Here is an 18601-nt window from a genome sequence, read left to right as displayed (position 1 = left end):
AAAGGTGTGGAGGGTGATGCATGGTGCAGCGAAAGCGGCGCATGTGGGATTGTCAGGAGACTGGGGCGGGGGGGTCCCTGTGCTGCCTATGACCCTGTGGTGGCATCTCTACCCGCTACACGTGGTGACTAAATGATGCTGTGGCTCTGCAGGTCTCCATGAGGTGGAGACCGCTGCACGTGCAGTACAAGTACTGGCGTTGTTTGTGCTGAAAATGGTTTCGGCCTTGTTCTTCCGCCCTCCACTTCTGTGCCTCCACATCCCTCCGTCACGCAAGAATGGGAGTTTGCTGGAATGTGGGGCTCTGTTTGTTGTTCATGCCGCTGGTGTAATTAAAAACCAAAAGCCCAATTACTTGATGACGCGAAGCTTAGTTCTGCGCAGATATTGGAGAATGTTTAACAGTCTTGTTTCTCAGTTCTGAGAGAACATGTCATTGTTGGGACCTGTTTGAGGAGCTGCAGTGGCATCTCTGTGCCCTGCATTCAAGGCCATATGCTCAAGCTACTCATAAAATTGCCATCAAACATTTTTGAATTCTTACCCAAGCCAAACTTGGGAATTTGTTTGTTCTGTTGGACTGAAGTGAAGAGTAACAGATATGGACTTGTGTTGAATATCTGTTGATATCCTTTGAATATCTCATCGAAGGTCTCTCTCTTGCAGGTGGTCCCGACAACCAGGTCCATTTTGAAGGGTACCAGGTGTCCAATCAGTGCATGGCGCTGGTCCGTGATGAGTGCCTGCTGCCGTGCAAGGACGCCCCTGAGCTCGGCTATGCCAAGGAGTCCAGCAGCGAGCAGTATGTGCCTGATGTGTTCTATAAGGTAACACTGTGATGGTACGAAAAGAATTAAGTGGATGGAGAGCAGTGTGAACACTGACCGGGCTTGGGCTTTACTAATTTTGGTACATTGTGCCATATTAGCTGTTTGTCAGCTGTGGTTGGTTAAAGCCCAGCTTGTGAGTAAAGGCATTCCATCACATTCCTGGGGCTTGTTATTAGCTACTGAGGCTTTTATGATGTTAGGGCTTATAGCCGGAAGTGGAAAGAACATGTGCTGGGTTTGGGATATGTAACACAGTTCAAACCATTGCGACATGGAATTACAGGTTCTAGAAGTGAGAAGATGGTGTGTGTCGGGGCCTCCCAGGAGTGAGACGGGGCTGTGTGGCTGCAGTCAGGCTGAGCTACAACATAGATAATTGTCCGTTTCTTTTTTTTTTTTTTAAAGATTTAAAATTTTTTTTCCTAAGCCCCCCCAGTACATAGTTGTGGGTCCTTCTATTTGTGGCATGTGGGATGCCGCCTCAGTGTGGCCTGATGAGTGGTGCCATGTCCGCGCCCAGGAGTTGAACTGGTGAAACCCTGGGCCGCTGCAGCAGAGTGCTCGAACTTAACCATTTGGTCCGGGGGCCAGCCCTGGTACTTGTCCATTTCTCAATCTTTGTTTCTTGTGAAAGCTATGAAACTATTTTTATTGAAAAATGTTGTCTAGTTTGAACATGTAGGAGTTAGGTGCTTCCCTGTAGGACTGGAGACACGCTTCTCATCCTCAGCTCGGGAGTTGGTCCTGGTCGTGATCAAGGCTCCTTCTGGTTCCCAATCCAGGCAGACCTGGGTTTCCATCTGGCAGTGCTCTGCTGCCTGGAGGACTCCAATATTTCTTACAGTGCAGGGCAGCTTTTGTATGTCTGAGTGTTTTCTCTTCATTTTGAAGGATATTTTCGCCATGTAAAGAATTCTAGATTGACGGTTTTGCTCCACTGTTTCCTCACTCACAGTGTTTCCAACAGGAAGTCGGCTGTCCTCATATGTTCCTCTGTCCGTAGTGTGACTTTTCCTGCTGGCTGCTGTTTAGATCCTTTCTTTATCCCTGGTTTTTAGCAATTTGATGATGATGTGCCTGCGTGGCTCTCCTCCTGTGTCCTCTGTCTGGGGTTTGTTGAGCATCTGGGGTCTCTGAGCTGGTAGTGTTCTTTTTGGCTGTAGTGCTTGTTTTCTGTTGCTGCCTTGACCAGTTGCTGTAGACTTGGTGGCTGTCAGCAGCACCCGTTTGTCCCTCGCGGCTCTGTGGCCAGGAGTCGGGGCACAGCTCAGCTGCCTGCTCTGCTCAGGGCTGTCCAGGTCACAGCGCGTCAGCGGGGGCTTTGGTTTGATCTGAGGTCCAATGTGCTGTCAGCTCTTGGTCACGTGGTGCCTGGCCCTGGGCAGTTCAGGATGGCAGTTTGCTGCTTCTCTCTTAAGGCCCAGGAGCGCCTGTCTCTGACTTCTGCCACCAACACGAGCTGTGCGGGCCCCTGTCCTTTGATTGGGCCCATCTGGGTGATCAAGGTCCTCTCCAGATCCCGAGGTCAGTTGATCAGCAACCTTTATTACACCTGCTGAATCCCTTTGCCATGCAAGGGACCTCATTCACGGGCATGATTTCTCATCATGTTCACAGCCCTCGGGAGGAGGGTGGGAAACATTTCAGGACCGTTTTTAGAATTCTGCCTTTGACAGCCATTCAGGTTTTTTTGATTGTTTCCTCTCCTCTGGGGACTTTAATCACCTGTGTGCATTTGGCTGCTTGAAGTTGTCCCACAGCTCATTGACGCTCCATTCGTTTTATTTCGTCTGGGTTTTTTCTGTTTCATGTTGGATAGTTTCTATTCCTACGTCTTTCAGTTTATTCATCATTACTCCTGTGATGTCTATCTGCTGTTAATCCCATCTAGTGTATTGTTCATCTCAGATGTTCAGATGTTGTAGTTTTCATTGGTAGAAGTTTAATTTGACCTTTTTTTTTTTTTTTTTTTTTTTTTGGTGAGGAAGATTGTCCCTGAACTAACATCTGTGCTAATCTTCCTCTATTTTATGTGGGATGCTGCCTCAGTGTGGCTTGATGAATGGTGCTAGGTCTGCACCCGGGATCTAAACCTGTGAATCCTGGGCTGCTGAAGCGGAGTGCACAGACTTAATCATTAGGCCACTGTGCCAACTCCTAATTTGACATTTTTATGTTTCAACTTAACTTTTTGAACATGTGGGATACATTTATAATGACTCTTTTGGTGTATTTTTAAATTTGGTCTGTCATTTCTGGATCAGATTTGATTGGTTGATTTTTTTTTTCTCCTAATTATGAGTTGTAATCATGTTATTTTAAGGTCCTTGTGTCGAACATTTTTATCATCTGTGGGTTTACAGCTATTGTCTGTTTCTTCTTTGGATTGTCTGTCTTTCCTCTTCATGTGTTTAGTAAGTTTTTGTTGTGTGCTGGTCATGGTGTATTAAAAAACTCGTAGATGCCAGGGCCAGCTCGGTGATGTAGTGGTTAAGTTTCCATTCTCTGCTTTGGTGTCCCGGGGTTCATGGGTTTGGATCCTGGGCACGGACTTACACACCACTTGTCAAACCATGCTGTGGCTGCATCCCACATACAAAATAGAAGACTGGCACAGATGTTAGCTCAGGGCAATCTTCCTTAAACAGAAGAAGAGGAAGATCGGCACAGATGTTAGCCCAGGGCCAATCTTCCTCACCAAAAAAACCCAAAAAACCCCACTGTGGATCTCAGAGGGTCCTTCCACCAGAGAGGGCTTTCCTGTCCTCCAGTGGGGGAACGGGGTGGTGGGCTGTCTGCCTACATTGAAGTAGTACTTAGCTGGGTCAGATCTGACTTGTGTTTGGGTAAGACTGAGTCTACTGCTGATTCTTGCCTTTTCATATGGTGTCGTCCTCCAGAGTTTCCACATGAGAGCCCTTTGTAAGAGGACGGTGGGACTGAGATCTTTGTCTCTTCAGCCCTGAAAGACTGGGAGATTTAGTCCCATTCATGTTTCCAGCTTGGCTGCTGCCTCATGCGGTTTAAACATGTGGACCCCCCCACCCCGTATACCTCACAAGTTGTGCATTGTCTTGAGGCAGGGAGTGGCGCTGTGTGTGAAGCCGCAGTCTCTGCTGGGCACGTTTCCCTGAACTCAGGCTCTTAGCACCCAGGAGTGGTGAGAGTCTCAGTGTCACTGATCGCTTTCTCAAGTCTTCATCGCTGGCCTGTTTGGTTTCCAGGCCCCTTCTGTCAGCAGGTCTTCGTGGCCTAACCACGGTGAGGTGACAGGGGCTGTCACCTGCCCTTCAGGTGCTCAGCCTCCCACACGTCTCAGAGCTGAACAGTATTTTGTGGGGGAACCGGGCTTATACTTAAGGCCCCTGACCTCCGGTTTTGTAGGTCCAGCCCACCCCACCACCTACTAAAAGCGTTGCTGCTCTCTCTTCTCCCGCCACTGGCTCTGTGTGACCTAGCCAAACGCAGGTCTTCAGTCCAGCATCAGTATATCGCCCGGGGAACACTGTCTGCTACCCTCTGAACAGTTTCCCCCTTGGGGGGGTTTGGTCAGTTTAATCCTCAGTAATCTTTGTTGGTTCCACAGTTAACTGCTTTAAAAATGCAGTTTTTATAATGTATTTTTCTCTTGTAAGTGGGAGCCTTACCTGCCATGACCTCTTGTATCCTATTAGGAAGGGGAAGTCCGGATATCTTTTTAACATTCTTGCCCACTTTTGAAATATTTTATTGTTCCTGATCATGTTTCTGTTCTTGAATTTTCCTTGCAGCTCTTTGATAACTAAGAAGGAGCTTGCTTTCATTTGAGTAATGTGGCCCTCATTTGCCTGTAAGTCCACAGTGGGACCCGCAGGAATTATAGTTGCTGGCTTCCGACGTGCTACCTGCTTTCTAAGAACTTTACAGGTCTCTCTCTAGCCCTCGGCAGCCGTGGAGTTCAGTGGCGCTGTGGTTGTTGTTATTATTATCTTCATTGCCATCCTCCCTATTTTCCCCTTGAGGAGATGGAGGCTCAGAGAAGTTAGCGCAGCCGGCAGACGGGAGAGGCGCGGGTGGAAGCTGCTCTGACGACAGAGTCGGGGCTGCCAGCACTCTGTGAGGGCCTCGAGGCCCTGTAAACAGTTTAAAAGTGGAATACTTCAAGTACTCAGTTGAATGTTTTAGTGGCCTAACAAATGGAGAATTCTAGAATGGATAAAAAATCCTGTTTGGTGAGCCAAATACCCCGCATGAAACTTGGCCCAAAGCTTTCCCTCTTTCTGCTATCTCTGCTGACTCTTTCTAGTTAAGCACAAAGCTTTGGAATTGATTCCCTTTCCAGATGTTTTCATTCCCAGGAATGTGTGTTCTAAAATAACCTGCTGAGAGAGGCTTGAAGGCAGCACTTGCAGAATAGAGCTCCTCCTGGTACCGTTGTTAGTGTCTCTGACATTCTTTCCATAAATGAACGAGTGTCCACACTGATGAGAGTTTCTCTTGCCCCAAGTATATTTAGACACTGTGTTTATGAAGAAAATAATTTTAAACAATTGATACCAATATTGATGACTTTTGTCAAGACACTTCTCTAGAGTGAATGACATTTAAATCAGTTTAATTCCTTGATGATTTTTCAGTATGGTGTAATGTTTTTCTTGTTCCTTTTTGTTGTATTGATGTTTATTTTCATTAGAATGAATTTCTTACCAGGCATATTTTGTAAAGGTTTAATTCATCATGATCTGTTTTTAAATTGTTTCTATTGTGAAACAGCCTACATATAAAAGAGTCAATAAAATATGTAAATAACAATAATAAAACACACGTGTCTTCGTCCTTGAGAAAGGGCGTATCACCAGCACCAGAAAAGCCTTTGGGAGCCCCTCCCCAACGTGTTCATCCTTCCTTTGCTTTTCTTGTTATTTTTACCAGGTATATGTATCCTTGTACGCCTTTTTGGACTGTATTTAAATGGGACCACATATGATATTATTTCTTCTGTGACCTTCCCTCGTGTTCTTTGTATTGATTCTGAGCTGCATCCGTGTGGATCTGTGCTGCTGGAAGAGCTTCATCTTCACCATGTGTGGGACATATCACAGTCTGGCTTGTTCTGCTTGTGCTGGGTGCGCCCGTGGCGTGTAGGTTTCTGCTTCTGTGAGTAGCTCTGTTGTTGAACTCTGGTCTCTCAATCCTGGCACACATTGTGCGAGTTTCTCTGAGTCCTGGAGGCTGGCATGGAATTGCTAGGAGGTGGCATTTGTGGTGTTGTGTTTGACCAGGTACCAGCAGGTGATGAGAGTTCCCGTTTCTCCACCTCCTCGCCAACACTTGATGTTGTCAAGTAGTGTCTTGACATGTAAACATGTACTTCTTCAATCACTAATGAGGCTAAACTTTTTTTTCTTTCTACTGAGGAAGATTTGCCCTGAGCTAACATCTGTTGCCAATCTTCCTCTTTTTGTCTGTGAGCCACTACCACAGCATGGCCACTGACAGATGAGTGGTGTAGGTACATGCCTGGGAACCGAACCTGGGCCACCAAAGTGGAGAGCGCCGAACTTAACCACTAGGCCGCTGGAGCTGGCCCTGAACATTTTTAATTATACCAAGTTTTCCTGATTGTAGTATCTATTGTTGAGGATTATCTCCTGTGGCCATTATACCGTGTCCAAGATATCCAGGTCAAAATTTGATTGTCTAGTTTCTTTAAAATGATTTGAATCTTTCAGCAGTTTTTTAATTGATGCATGCACTTGTAGCCATTGTTTTATTTATTTTTATTTATTTATTTTTTTATTGAGTTATTGATAGGTTACAATCTTGTGAAATTTCAATTGTACATTAATGTTTGTCAGTCATGTTGTAGGTGCAACCACTTCACCCTTTGTGCCCACCCCCCACCCACCTTTCCCCTGGTATCCACTAAACTGTTCTTAGTCCATAATTTTAAATTCCTCATATGAGTGGAGTCATACACAGATTATCTTTCTCTCGCTGGCTTATTTCACTTAACATAATTCTCTCAAGGTCCATCCATGTTATTGCAAATGGAATGATTTTGTTCTGTTTTGCAGCTGAGTAGTATTCCATTGTATATATGTACCACATCTTCTTTATCCATTCGTCTGTTGCTGGACACTTAGGTTGCTTCCACGTCTTGGCTATTGTAAACAGTGCTGCAATAAACATTGGGGTGCACAGGACTTTTGGGATTGCTGACTTCAGGCTCTTTGGATAAATACCCAGTAGTGGGATGGCTGGATCGTATGGTAGTTCTATTTTTAGTTTTTTGAGGAATCTCCATACTGTTTTCCATAGTGGCTGCACCAGTTTGCATTCCCACCAGCAGTGTATGAGGGTTCCTTTTTCTCTGCAACCTCTCCAACATTTGTTGCTATTAGTTTTAGATATTTTTGTCATTCTAACGGGTGTAAGGTGATATCTTAGTGTAGTTTTGATTTGCATTTCCCTGATGATCAGCGATGATGAGCATCTTTTCATGTGCCTATTGGCCATCCATATATCTTCTTTGGAGAAATGTCTGTTCATGTCTCCAGCCCATTTTTTGATTGGGTTGTTTGATGTTTTGTTGTTGAGTTGCGAGAGTTCTTTATATATTATGGATATTAAGCCTTTGTCAGATATATGACTTGCAAATATTTTTTCCCAGTTAGTGGGTTGTTTTTTTGTTTCAATCCTGTTTTCATTTGCCTTGAAGGAGCTCTTTAGTCTGATGAAGTCACATTTGTTTATTATTTCTATTGTTTCCCTTCTCTGAGAAGGCATGGTGTCCGAAAAGATCCTTTTAATACTGATGTCAAAGAGTGTACTGCCTACGTTTTCTTCCAGAAGCCTTATGGTTTCAGGTCTCACCTTTAGGTCTTTAATCCATTTTGAGTTTATTTTGGTGAATGGTGAAAAAGAATGGTCAATTTTCATTCTTTTACATGTGGCTTTCCAGTTTTCCCAGCACCATTTGTTGAAAAGACTTTCTTTTCTCCATTGTAGGCCCTCAGCTCCTTTGTCAAAGATAAGCTGTCCATAGATGTGTGGTTTTATTTCTGGGCTTTCAATTCTGTTCCATTGATCTGTGCACCTGTTTTTGTACCAGTACCATGCTGTTTTGATTACTGTAGCTTTGTAGTATGTTTTGAAGTCAGGGATTGTGATGCCTCCCGTTTTGTTCTTTTTTCTCAGGATTGCTTTAGAAATTCGGGGTCTTTTGTTGCCCCCTTGAATTTTAGGATTCTTTGTTCTAATTCTGTAAAGAATGTCATTGGGATTCTGATTGGGATGGCGTTGAATCTGTAGATTGCTTTAGGTAGAACGGACATTTTAACTATGTTTATTCTTCGAATCCATGTTCATGGAATGTCTTTCCATCTTTCCATCTCCTTATGTCGTCATCCAATTCTCTCAGAAAGGCCTTGTAATTTTCATTATATAGGTCCTTCACTTCCTTAGTTAAGTTTACCCCAAGGTATTTTATTCTTTTTGTTGCGATTGTGAATGGTATTGTATTCTTGAGTTCTTTTTCTGTTGGTTCATTACTGGAGTATAGAAATGCTACTGATTTATGCAAATTGATTTTATACCCTGCAACTTTGCTGTAGTTGTTGATTACTTCTAACAGTTTTCCAATGGATTCTTTGGGGTTTTCTATATATAAGATCATGTCGTCTGCAAACAGCGAGAGTTTCACTTCTTCCCTCCCTATTTGGATTCCTTTTATTCCTTTTTCTTGCCTGATTTCTCTGGCCAGGACCTCCAGTACTATGTTAAATAAGAGTGGTGATAGAGGGCATCCTTATCTCGTTCCTGTTTTCAGGGGGATGGGGTTCAGTTTTTGCCCATTGAGTATGATGTTGGCTATGGGTTTGTCGTACATGGCCTTTATTATGTTGAGGTAGTTTCCTTCTATGTGTAGCCATTGTTTTATTGTTGTTTATATTATTCCTACCAAATCTAAAGTTTTAAACAGCTTTGTCGAGATGTAATTCGCATACCATACAATTCACCCATGTAAAGGGCACAGTTCAGTGGTGTGTGGTGTATTCACAGGGTTGTGTGGCCATTACCACAATCTAATTTTGGAACATCTTTGTTTCCCAAAGAAGAAACCCTGCATCCCTTAGCTGTCCTGCCCTAATCCTCCCATCCTTCTCTGCTCCTGGCAGCCACCAGTCTGCTTTCTATCTGTAGGTTTGCCTGATGGAATCCTACAATATGTGGTCTTTTGTGACTGGCTTCTTTCACCACTTAGCATAATATCTTCAAGGTTTATCATGTTTGTAGCGTGTAGTACTTTATTCTTTTTGTTGCCGATAACATTCAGTTGTGTGCGAGTAGCATATCACCTGTGGGGCACAGTGGACCACTGCGAGAACACCCAGAAGCTGAGGAGCTCTGAGGCCTCGTCCTGAGAAGTGACTTATGAAGCTGGAGACGGCCTAACTTGTAACCAAGAATTCACTTCCTCACAGATAGGAGTAAGGGCCGAATTACTATCTGGAATTAGGTCATTCATGTTGTTGTGTGTGTGTTAATAGGGTGATGGGGAGAGAAGCCCTGGCAAGTGAAAGGAACGGAGTGGGCGTCTGTTTGCACGGCAGTGGTTTTGTCCTTGCTCTTGGTCTCCTCCTCAACTCTTTGGAATGAAGGCTTTATTTCTGCTTATGAATTAGCACTGCTCTCAGTTTGAGGGGCCGTGGGGTCTCCAGGAGCTGGGGCGGGAGACTCGGAAGCCTCATTGGAAAAGCTGGGCCAGCAAGTAGAGGTCTGTGTCCTAAGGCTTCAGCGTGCTTTTCCTGTCAACTGTGTATCCGGAAGTGCTAGCGGAACAAAGGATGGCAGCTCTGCTGTGTCTGCTCCTTTCCGACTACGTATTGTGGTTGAGGGACGAAGTCAGACTTTCCTGACAGGTCGGATGACCTCTCCGACTTGGCGCGGTAAAGGAGCTAATAGGAAGGGGTGCTCCATATCAGTCTTGTAAGGAAATGTTTCCTAAGCCCTCATTTAGGAACTGTTGTTCTCTCCCCTACCACCCCCTGGGCGATTTAATAAAAAATTATCTGATTTGATAGCGCAGACCTCACCCTCAGACAGATCCTCTTTGTACATCAGGTACTTAAAAGATAAATCGTGGGCCAGCCCCATGGCTGAGTGGTTAAGTTTGCGTGCTCTGCTTCAGTGGCTCAGGGTTTTGCTGGTTCGGATCCTGGGTACGAATATGGCACTGCTCATCAGGCCATGCTGAGATGGCGTCCCACATAGTACAACTAGAAGGACCTACAACTAGAATATTACAACTATGTACTGGGGGCTTTGGGAAGCCCCTTTGAGAAGAAGAAGAAAAAACAAGAAGACTAGCAATAAATGTTAGCTCAGGTGCCAAAAAAAAAAGACAAATCATTAGGGTTTTAAAAAAAATTTTTTTTATTGAGCTAACATTATATAAATTTCCGATGTATATCATTATATTTTGATTTCTGTCTAGATTACATCCTGTTCGCCCTACTCCCTTCCCTTCTGGTAACCACCAGTCCAGTCTCTGTATCTGTGTGTGTGTTGTTGTTGTTGTCTTTATCTTCTATTTATGAGTGAGATCATATAGTATTTGACTTTCTCCCTCTGACTTATTTTTCTTAGCATAATACCCTCAAGGTCCATCCATGTTGTGGCAAATGGCAAGATTTTATCTTTTTTATGGCTGAGTAGTATTCCATTGTGCACATATACTGCATCTTCTTTATCCATTCCTCCCTTGATGGACACTTAGGTTGTTTCCGAGTCTTCGCTATTGTGAATAATGCCTCAGTGAACATACGGGTGCATGTATCTTTGCGCATTTGTGTTTTCATGATTTTTGGATAAATACCCAGCAGTGGGATAGCTGAATCATATGGTAGTTCTATTCTTAACTTTTTGAGAAATTTCCCTACTGTTTTCCATAGTGGCTGCACCAGTTTGCACACCCACCAGCAGTGTATGAGGGTTCCCTTTTCTCCACATCCTCTCCAACACTTGTTATTTCTTGTCTTGTTAATTATAGCCATTCTGATAGCTGTGAGGTGGTATCTCATTGTAGTTTTGATTTGTATTTCCCTAATAATTAGCGTTGGTGAACATCTTTTCTTGTGCCTGTTTGCCTCTGTATATCTTTTTTGGAAAAATGTCTGCTCAGAGCTTTTGCCCATTTTTTAATCGGGTTGTTAGTTTTTTTGTTGTTGAGATGTGTGAGTACTTTGTATATTTTGGATATTAGCCTCTTATTATATTTGTGATTTGCAAATATCTTCTCCTAATTGTTAGATTGTCTTTTCATTTTGTTGATGGTTTACTTTGCTGTGCAGAAGCTTTTTAATTTGATGTAGTCCATTTGTTTATTTTTCCTGTTGTTTCCCTTGTGTGGTCAGACATGGTATTTGAAAATATGCTGCTAAGACTGATGTCAAAGAGCATACTGCCTATGTTTTCTTCTAGAAGTTTCATGGATTCAGGTCTTTAATCCATTTTGAGTTAATTTTTGTATATCGTGTAAGATAATGATCTACTTTCATTCTTTTGCATGTGGCTGTCCAGTTTTCCCAGCACCGTTTATTGATGAGACTTTCCTTTCTCCATTGTATGTTCTTGGCTCCCTTGTCAAAAATTAGCTGTTCGTAGACTCATGTCTTTATTTCTGGGCTCTCGATTCTGTTCCAAAAGAATAAGCATTCGGTTTAAATCATTATTAAACTTTCAGACATCAAATCTCACCATGCTACGAATAGATATGAGGATTAGCTATTTCTCCCCAAAGTTCCTATCTTATAAGATGTATTTATAATGTTATGTTTTGTAATAGAAAATCAGTGTTTTGACTAATTTTTAGAACCTGAGACCTGGTGGTTCTGATGGCCCTATCCTGAACATTTGGACAATGGTTTCATTTAACCCTTTTATTTATTTATTTATTTTTATTTATTATTATTTTTAAGAGTTTATTTTTTTCCTTTTTCTCCCCAAAGCACTCCTGGTACATAGTTGTATATTTTTAGTTGTAGATCCTTCTAGTTGTGGCATGTGGGATGCCGCCTCAGCGTGGCTTGAGGAGCGGTGCCATGTTCACACCCAGGACCTGAACCGGCGAAACCCTGGGCTGCCGCAGTGGAGCACACAAACTTAACCACTCGGCCACCGGGCTGGCCACTCGTTTAACCCTTTTAGAAAAGCCTGCTGGTCTGTGGGCAATGACAGAACCTGGTGTCCTCATTGAAAAGCTCAGCGTGTGTTTTCCATCTCAGGTTCTTCACGCAGACTCTCTGGCACTGGCAGCAGGGGACTTAGCAGTAGTGTGGGCCTGGTCCCACCCCAGCACATGCTCAGGAAACCCTTTCCTGCATAATATGAATGAACACATCACTTCACATTAATCAAACTGCCGTCTGTTTCTCTGTTTTCAAAGTTTTTAAAATAAAATACATTTAAGGAATAAAAATCACATAATACTAAATGCCGGAGTTTAATGACCAGAACATTCCTGTGGGCTGTGAAGTTCCCTGGACTCACCTCTCTGCTTCCGTCTCCTTTTCTACCCCCTCAAGAGATGACTGCTATCTTTAGTGTCAAGCACAATTTCCTTGCTTTCCTTCCTAGTTTTCCCTCATATGTTTGTTTTCCTAACCCAGGTCCTGTTAGTTTTGCGTGCTGTTGCACTTGATGGAGGAGAAATCGTGCTCTTCCTGACCCTCAGAGACTTGTGTGTTCACTTACCGTTCTGTTGCCTAAGACCCGTGTGTGGTGGTCATTCACGTCAGCTGTTGCACAGCGCCCCACCACGAGCAGGGCAGTTGTACAGAATTAAACTCCACCCGTGTACGAGTGCCACATTCACCATTCAGAGTTTCCGATGGTATTTCGTCGAGTGTGACTTGCACTGGCCTGATTAGAAGTGAGCTTGAGCTCCTTTCTCCTGTGAAGTGCATGTTCAAGTCTGTTTCCTGTTTTTTTCCTTGGGTGGTTTTGTCTTTCTTTAATTGATTTCTGGGAGTTCTCTATATATTCTGCATCCTAACCCTTTGTCAGTTAGCTGTGTCCCAGCTCTCAGCACAGCTTCTCTTTTCACGGTCGTAGTGTCTTTTGATGTAGAAGGCTTACGTTTCAGTGTAGTCAGCTTTGAGACTCGTCTTTATGGTTTGGCATTTTGAATCATGAAGATAGTCTGTTATCTTGTCTTCTACAAGGTTTGTAATTTTGTCTTACATGTTTGGGTTCTTAGTCCACCTGGAATTGTTTTAAATGTGTGGTGTGAGGTAGGGGCCCAGCTTCTTTGGTAGTTTTTTAACCATATGGATAATGAACTGTCTGAACACCGTGTGTGGAAAAGAACCCTCCTCTTTCCCTGCTTGTCTGCGGTGCTTCTGTGTCATCAGTTGTGTCCATGGTCCTGGGTGTTTCTGTACTCCGTGCTGTCCCTTTGGTCAGTTTCCTCAGCAGCACCATGCCGTGCTCTCAGTCACTGCAGCTTTATGATTGTTCTGCGTATCTGGTGAATTACAGCCTGACTGTTCTTGGCCCTTTTCTCTTCCATGTAAATTTTAGAATTGGCTTCCAAGTTACACGAAAACAAGCAGGTCTCATTAGGGTTTCATCAGTCTCTTTTCCATGCTGAGCCCCCTCCGAGCATGGGGAGGGGCTGCACTTGTTTCATGTTCTTTGATGTCTCAGGCTAGGATTTTCTCCACGACGGTCTTGCCCATCATTTGTTAGATTGTTCTTAGGTGCTTTGTAGTTTCTACATATTATAAACAGCTTCCGTTTTGTGTGTGAGGAAGATTTGCCCTGAGCTAACACCGTTGCCAGTCCTCCTCTTTTTTTGCTTGAGGAAGGTTAGCCCTGAGCTAACATCTGTGCCAGTCTTCCTCTACTTCGTATGTGGGACACCTCCACAGCATGGCTGATGAGTGGAGTGGGTCTACACCCGGGATCCGAACATGTGAACCCCGGGCTGCCAAAGTGGAGCGTGCAGAACTTTAACCACTCAGCCACGGGGCGGGCCCCCCACAGCATCTTTTTAAAATTATGTTTTCAAACTGTTGCTGTTTGAAACTGGTAAATTTTTACGTTCAGCAACTTTGCCATCTGTTATTCATTCCTCTAATTTATATGTTTATTCTTTTGGGTTTTCTACACAGATGAGCATATTATCCAGGAATGACACTTCTGTTTCTCCCTTCCCATTCCTTTTGGCTCTTCCTGCTGGCTAGGGCTTCTGAACAATGTCCAGTGACCAGCACTTTTGTCTTGTTTTTAATCGTAGATTAAAAGATTTCATCATTAACTATGAGTGTGTAGTTGGGGTTTTTTTTTGTAATACCCTTTATCAGGTTGAAATTTGCTTTTTATTTCCATGTCTTGTTGTAAGTCTCCTGCACTTAAGAAATGAGCTCCCGTTTGTCATGGAACATGTGTTATTTCCTTAATCATGCCTCTCCTTTCTCAGATTGCTTACTTGCCTGTCAGTGAGAGCAGGCTAGAAATGCTTCCCAGGATTGGTTTATAGCCCTGTAGGATTTGAGAGACTCATTTCTCATATGTTTCAGGAAATATCAGCTTGAGGAAAGAGACCCATGAAAGCAAACATTTAAGTAATCCTTTTAGTCCTCCTGTGGGCTCTGGGATTGGCTTTAAAATATGCCTTGTAAACAGGACATGTACCAATATTTGTCTAAAGCTGTTCATCATGGTATTATCTGTGATAACAAAAATTGGAAGCAATCTAAATGTCCAATAACAGGGGGCATTAAATTGTTATACATCTGTATGGTGGATTTTTTTTTTTTTTTTTTTTTGAGGAAGCTCAGCCCTGAGCTAACATCTGCCAATCCTCCTCCTTTTGCTGAGGAACACTGGCCCTGAGCTAATATCCGTGCCCAGCTTCCTCTACTTTGTATGTTGGACGCCTACCACAGCATGGCTTGATGGGTGGTGCCATGTCTGCACCCCGGATCCAAACCGGTAGACCCTGGGCAGCCAAAGCAGAACGTGCACACTTAACTGCTGTGCCACCGGGCCGGCCCCTGTATGGTGGAATATTATGTGGTCACTAAAGGCCTGTGTTTGAAAATTATTTAAAGATATGGGATAAAACTCATGATGTAAATTTAAAAATGTACCTGTGTATAGAGTCTCCCAATTAATTTTTTGTTTTTTAAAGACACACATGCAGGTGTTTATGCTTGTATGTAGACACATTTATATGTGCATTCACACCGAGGACAGGAGTGGAAAGCTTGAAGGTCTCCCAGGAGGGCAGCACTTGTCTACAGCTCAGGTCTGTCTGTCCTGGGAAACTCCGTGCAGCCGGTGAAAGTGCCTGCTGGGAAGATGGGGGGAGAGGTACATAAAGATACCAGGATGCTGAAGAAGGAATTGAAGACCTGTGTGTGTAATATCTAGTGTGTGTTTTTTAAAAAGCCAGATCCTTTTCCTAAGAGATTCAGTGCTTGCTGTGGGTCATCTCCTAGGCATTTGGGGTGGAGGGATGATCTTTTCCCTCCATCTTTCTGGGCTGCTTTTATACCACCCGTGTGTCCTTTAGAATTTAAAGCAGAAGTTATACATGTTCATGGTAGCACACTTGATCCCTGCAGAAAGACATGAAAAGACTTATTTAATGACAGCACTGTTTGCATCTGGTATAGTTCCTCCTCATTTCTTTTTCTGTTCTTTTTTTCTCCTGCTTTTCTCTCCCCAAAGCACCCCAGTACATAGTGGTATATTTTAGTTGTGGGTCCTTGTAGTTGTGGCATGTGGGATGCCACCTCAGTGTGGCCTCACGAGTGGCGCCATGTCTGCGCCCGGGATCCGAACCTGCAAAATCCCAGGCCGCCAAAGTGGGGCACATGAACTTAACCACTCGGCCATGGGGCCGGCCCCTGTTCTCTTAATAAATTAAAAAATTGTAATTATACAGAATAAATGAGTACATTTGTTCAGTATGTGGCCAAATCTTATGTATTTAATTAATCTTCTGCTGATGGCTACTTTAGTTTGTGTCTGGTTGTTGTTAGGGCTGGTAGTGGTGCCTTGGTCCAGCTTTAGATGTGGTGCCAGTGTCTCCGTTGTCACCCTGGCTGGGGGTGGGTGAGGTACAGCTCAGGAGAGTGATTGGACCCTGGATGTGGGTTTAGAATTGTAGTGTTTTGGTGGTGTTCAGGGCCATTATCCTGGAAGAAATCATCAGGGAGTCTGGACAGATACGAGAACTAAGGTCAAGCTGAGCCCTGCGCCTCCAACACGGACAGGTGGGCCACAGCAGAGGCCTGGAATGCAGACTGAGCATGCACCCCAGGGAGCGCGGGAGTAGCCTCAGCCAGACGGAGAAAGGGTTTCCTGTCAAAAGGTACTGATAAGTCCACAATGGGGGTGCTGTTAACAGGTACCACACGGCCATCAGTACATTGAAGAGCAGCTTGCATAGAGGGCGAGAGGCTGTTTAGCATGGGTTTAAGGAAGAGACAAGGGAAGAATTGAGACAGCAGGCAGACAACTCTAAAGGAATTTTGCTGTGAAGGGAGGTAGGGCAGTGGACAGTGCTGGTGCGGGAAATAGGATTAAAGTGTTTTCTTGTTTGAATTATTTTAATCACGAGAGTGATGACTCTCACCAACAGCCTGTGTGTGCTGCTAGTGTTGGTCTGGTGGAGAGGGGTTTTTGGTGATGTAAAAGGAAGGAGAAAGTTGCTGAGTGATGTCCTTAAGAAGACAGGAGGAGGGAGAATCTGTCGCCTGGGTAGTGGGGTTCTAGAGCATTTAGAGACATGTAGTACCAGGCAGGAGGCAGACGTAGCTGCTGAACTGGCGGGTGGGTACAGGAGGGCTGCGATGTGGGAGCCTTGGACGTTCAGTTTGCTTACGGGAAGCCAAGTTATCAGCTGAGAGTGAGGCAAGAGGCAGAGGTGCTGGAGGTCTGTGATGTGAGCTTCTCAGGCAGTGGGCGAGGGGCTGACTGGAGGCAGACAGGTGCTTGATCACGGCTCACGATTTCATGTGCATCAGGAGTGCGAGTCTTCTAAAAATTAACATGCAGAACATTGTATTAACATGAAATCCAGTGTAGGTGTATTATGGAAAGTCAGAAATTGTAGATTAATATGAAGAAAATAGACACCTCAACACCAACCTTCACCTGTCCTTCCAGCATGCTGCTGTGCATGCATGGATTTGTGTAAGTTGATAATGGCATCACCATGAAGCCTCTGCTTAGTTGAGACTTAGATATTGTGCCAGATGTTAATGCCCAGGTCCTGGGACTGCAGTGGTGAGCAAGTCACACTTGGTCCCCTCCTCCTCCTCGAGTTCCTGCTGAGGTGTTCTGGTGTGGTGTGGCAGGGTGCTCCAGGACCTGAAGAGTGTGAGAGTTAGCCAGGTGGGGAGGGAGCCCATCCAGGGGCCACACGTCCAGAGGGCCAAGGCTCAGTCCAGCTGGAGTGTGCTTATGAAGGGTGTAGTAGGCGGTGGGGAGCCGCAGAAAGAGAGGTGGAAGGTGGTTCTGGAGCATTCTTGCTGGATGTGGCATGAAGAGTGGTCTGGAGACAGGAGGCTTTTGCAGCAGTGCAAGCATCAAATATTGGTGGCTGAGCCAGGAGAGGGCAGCAGGAGAGAAATGTGAGGTGGGCCTGAAATTCAATATGAGATGCACTGTGAAGGAGCTGGAAACCAGGTTGATGGGGAGGGGAGGTCACTGTTATGGAAGATTCATTTTGGGTACAGAGTTGGGGGGCCCAGTGAGAAGGTAATCCAGGTGACATGTATCGACCTCCTTTGGCCTTTGGGGATGGAGGAGGTGTGCTGGAGCCGACAGCCCCATAGGCCTGGCAGGATCGCAGGGAGATCCCAGGAGGGAACCAGATCTGTGGTTTGGGTGAGTGGGTGGGTATTGGAGCTGTAAACTGTGATGAATAACAGGGTGGAGGCGGTTGTCGGGGGTGGAGGTTTTCAGATGCCCCATGTTTAAAATTTGATGTGGTAGGACAGCAAGGGAGAGGTATGGACCGAGAATGCCATTTTCAAGGCTATCTGCATAGAAGCCCTGGAAGTGGATGCGAGGAGCTGAGGTTGTTCAGAAGACAGAGAGGGTGTAGGATAGAGTCCTCAGAAGACTGCTCTTAGTGGGCTGACCCAGGAGGGTGGATTCCTGGCATGAAGGGTGGGTGTGGGGTCAGCGCTGAGAGGCTAGGAAGAGCTGACAAGTGCCTGCAGCATAGAGGAGTGACCTGGGGGCAGTCAGGGGCATCCTTCCTTCAAGGAGCTGGCCGTGGAGGGCATGGGGCTCTCTGAGGGCCATCGTTTACTGACACGTTGTTCCTCATCCAGACATGGGTTTGTCCCAGCATCTGTTGCTTACCAACAGTGCTTTGTGGGCCATCTATAGCTCTCTCTGTACTCTCAATCACTTGGGACAGATTCTCAGAACTGACCTTATTTTGTTGAAGGATGACATATTTCAAGAGTTTCCTGTATCCTCCCAAATTTACACCTAGAAGGTCTCACAGTTTACACTCGCAGGCTATGCCACAGACTAGCCCCACCCTCATTCTGCCCACCCGCCAGACCAGGCGCCTTGCTCTCAGGACCCTGCTCCCTGTACTCCCTTTGCCCTACCCAGGAGTCTCTTATGGGTATTGCCTCTGTGTGAGCTTAGGTATTTGTAAGGTGATTCATCACTTTTGCTTTCGTTTGTGAGGTCTTTGTATGTGTTAACCCTTGTCACATGTTGCAAACACCTATCAGGCTATTGTTTTCTTT

General features: G+C 44.8%; 1 protein-coding gene across 1 annotated transcript in view; it reads left to right on the top strand.

Annotated features, from left to right (window-relative positions):
* NPLOC4 (NPL4 homolog, ubiquitin recognition factor) overlaps positions 1-18601 on the top strand; it is a 73833-nt gene that overhangs the window by 38666 nt on the left and 16566 nt on the right. Inside the window, exon 12 of the mRNA XM_046674643.1 lies at positions 667-827. Within this exon, the coding sequence (XP_046530599.1) occupies positions 667-827 (161 nt within the window). The remainder of the gene's footprint in view (positions 1-666; positions 828-18601) is intronic.

Source organism: Equus quagga, chromosome 11 (assembly GCF_021613505.1).
Source record: "Equus quagga isolate Etosha38 chromosome 11, UCLA_HA_Equagga_1.0, whole genome shotgun sequence".
Classification (NCBI taxonomy): Eukaryota; Metazoa; Chordata; class Mammalia; order Perissodactyla; family Equidae; genus Equus; species Equus quagga.
The sequence above is the reverse complement of the archived record's forward strand: the minus strand, read 5'-3'. Positions and strand labels throughout refer to the sequence as shown.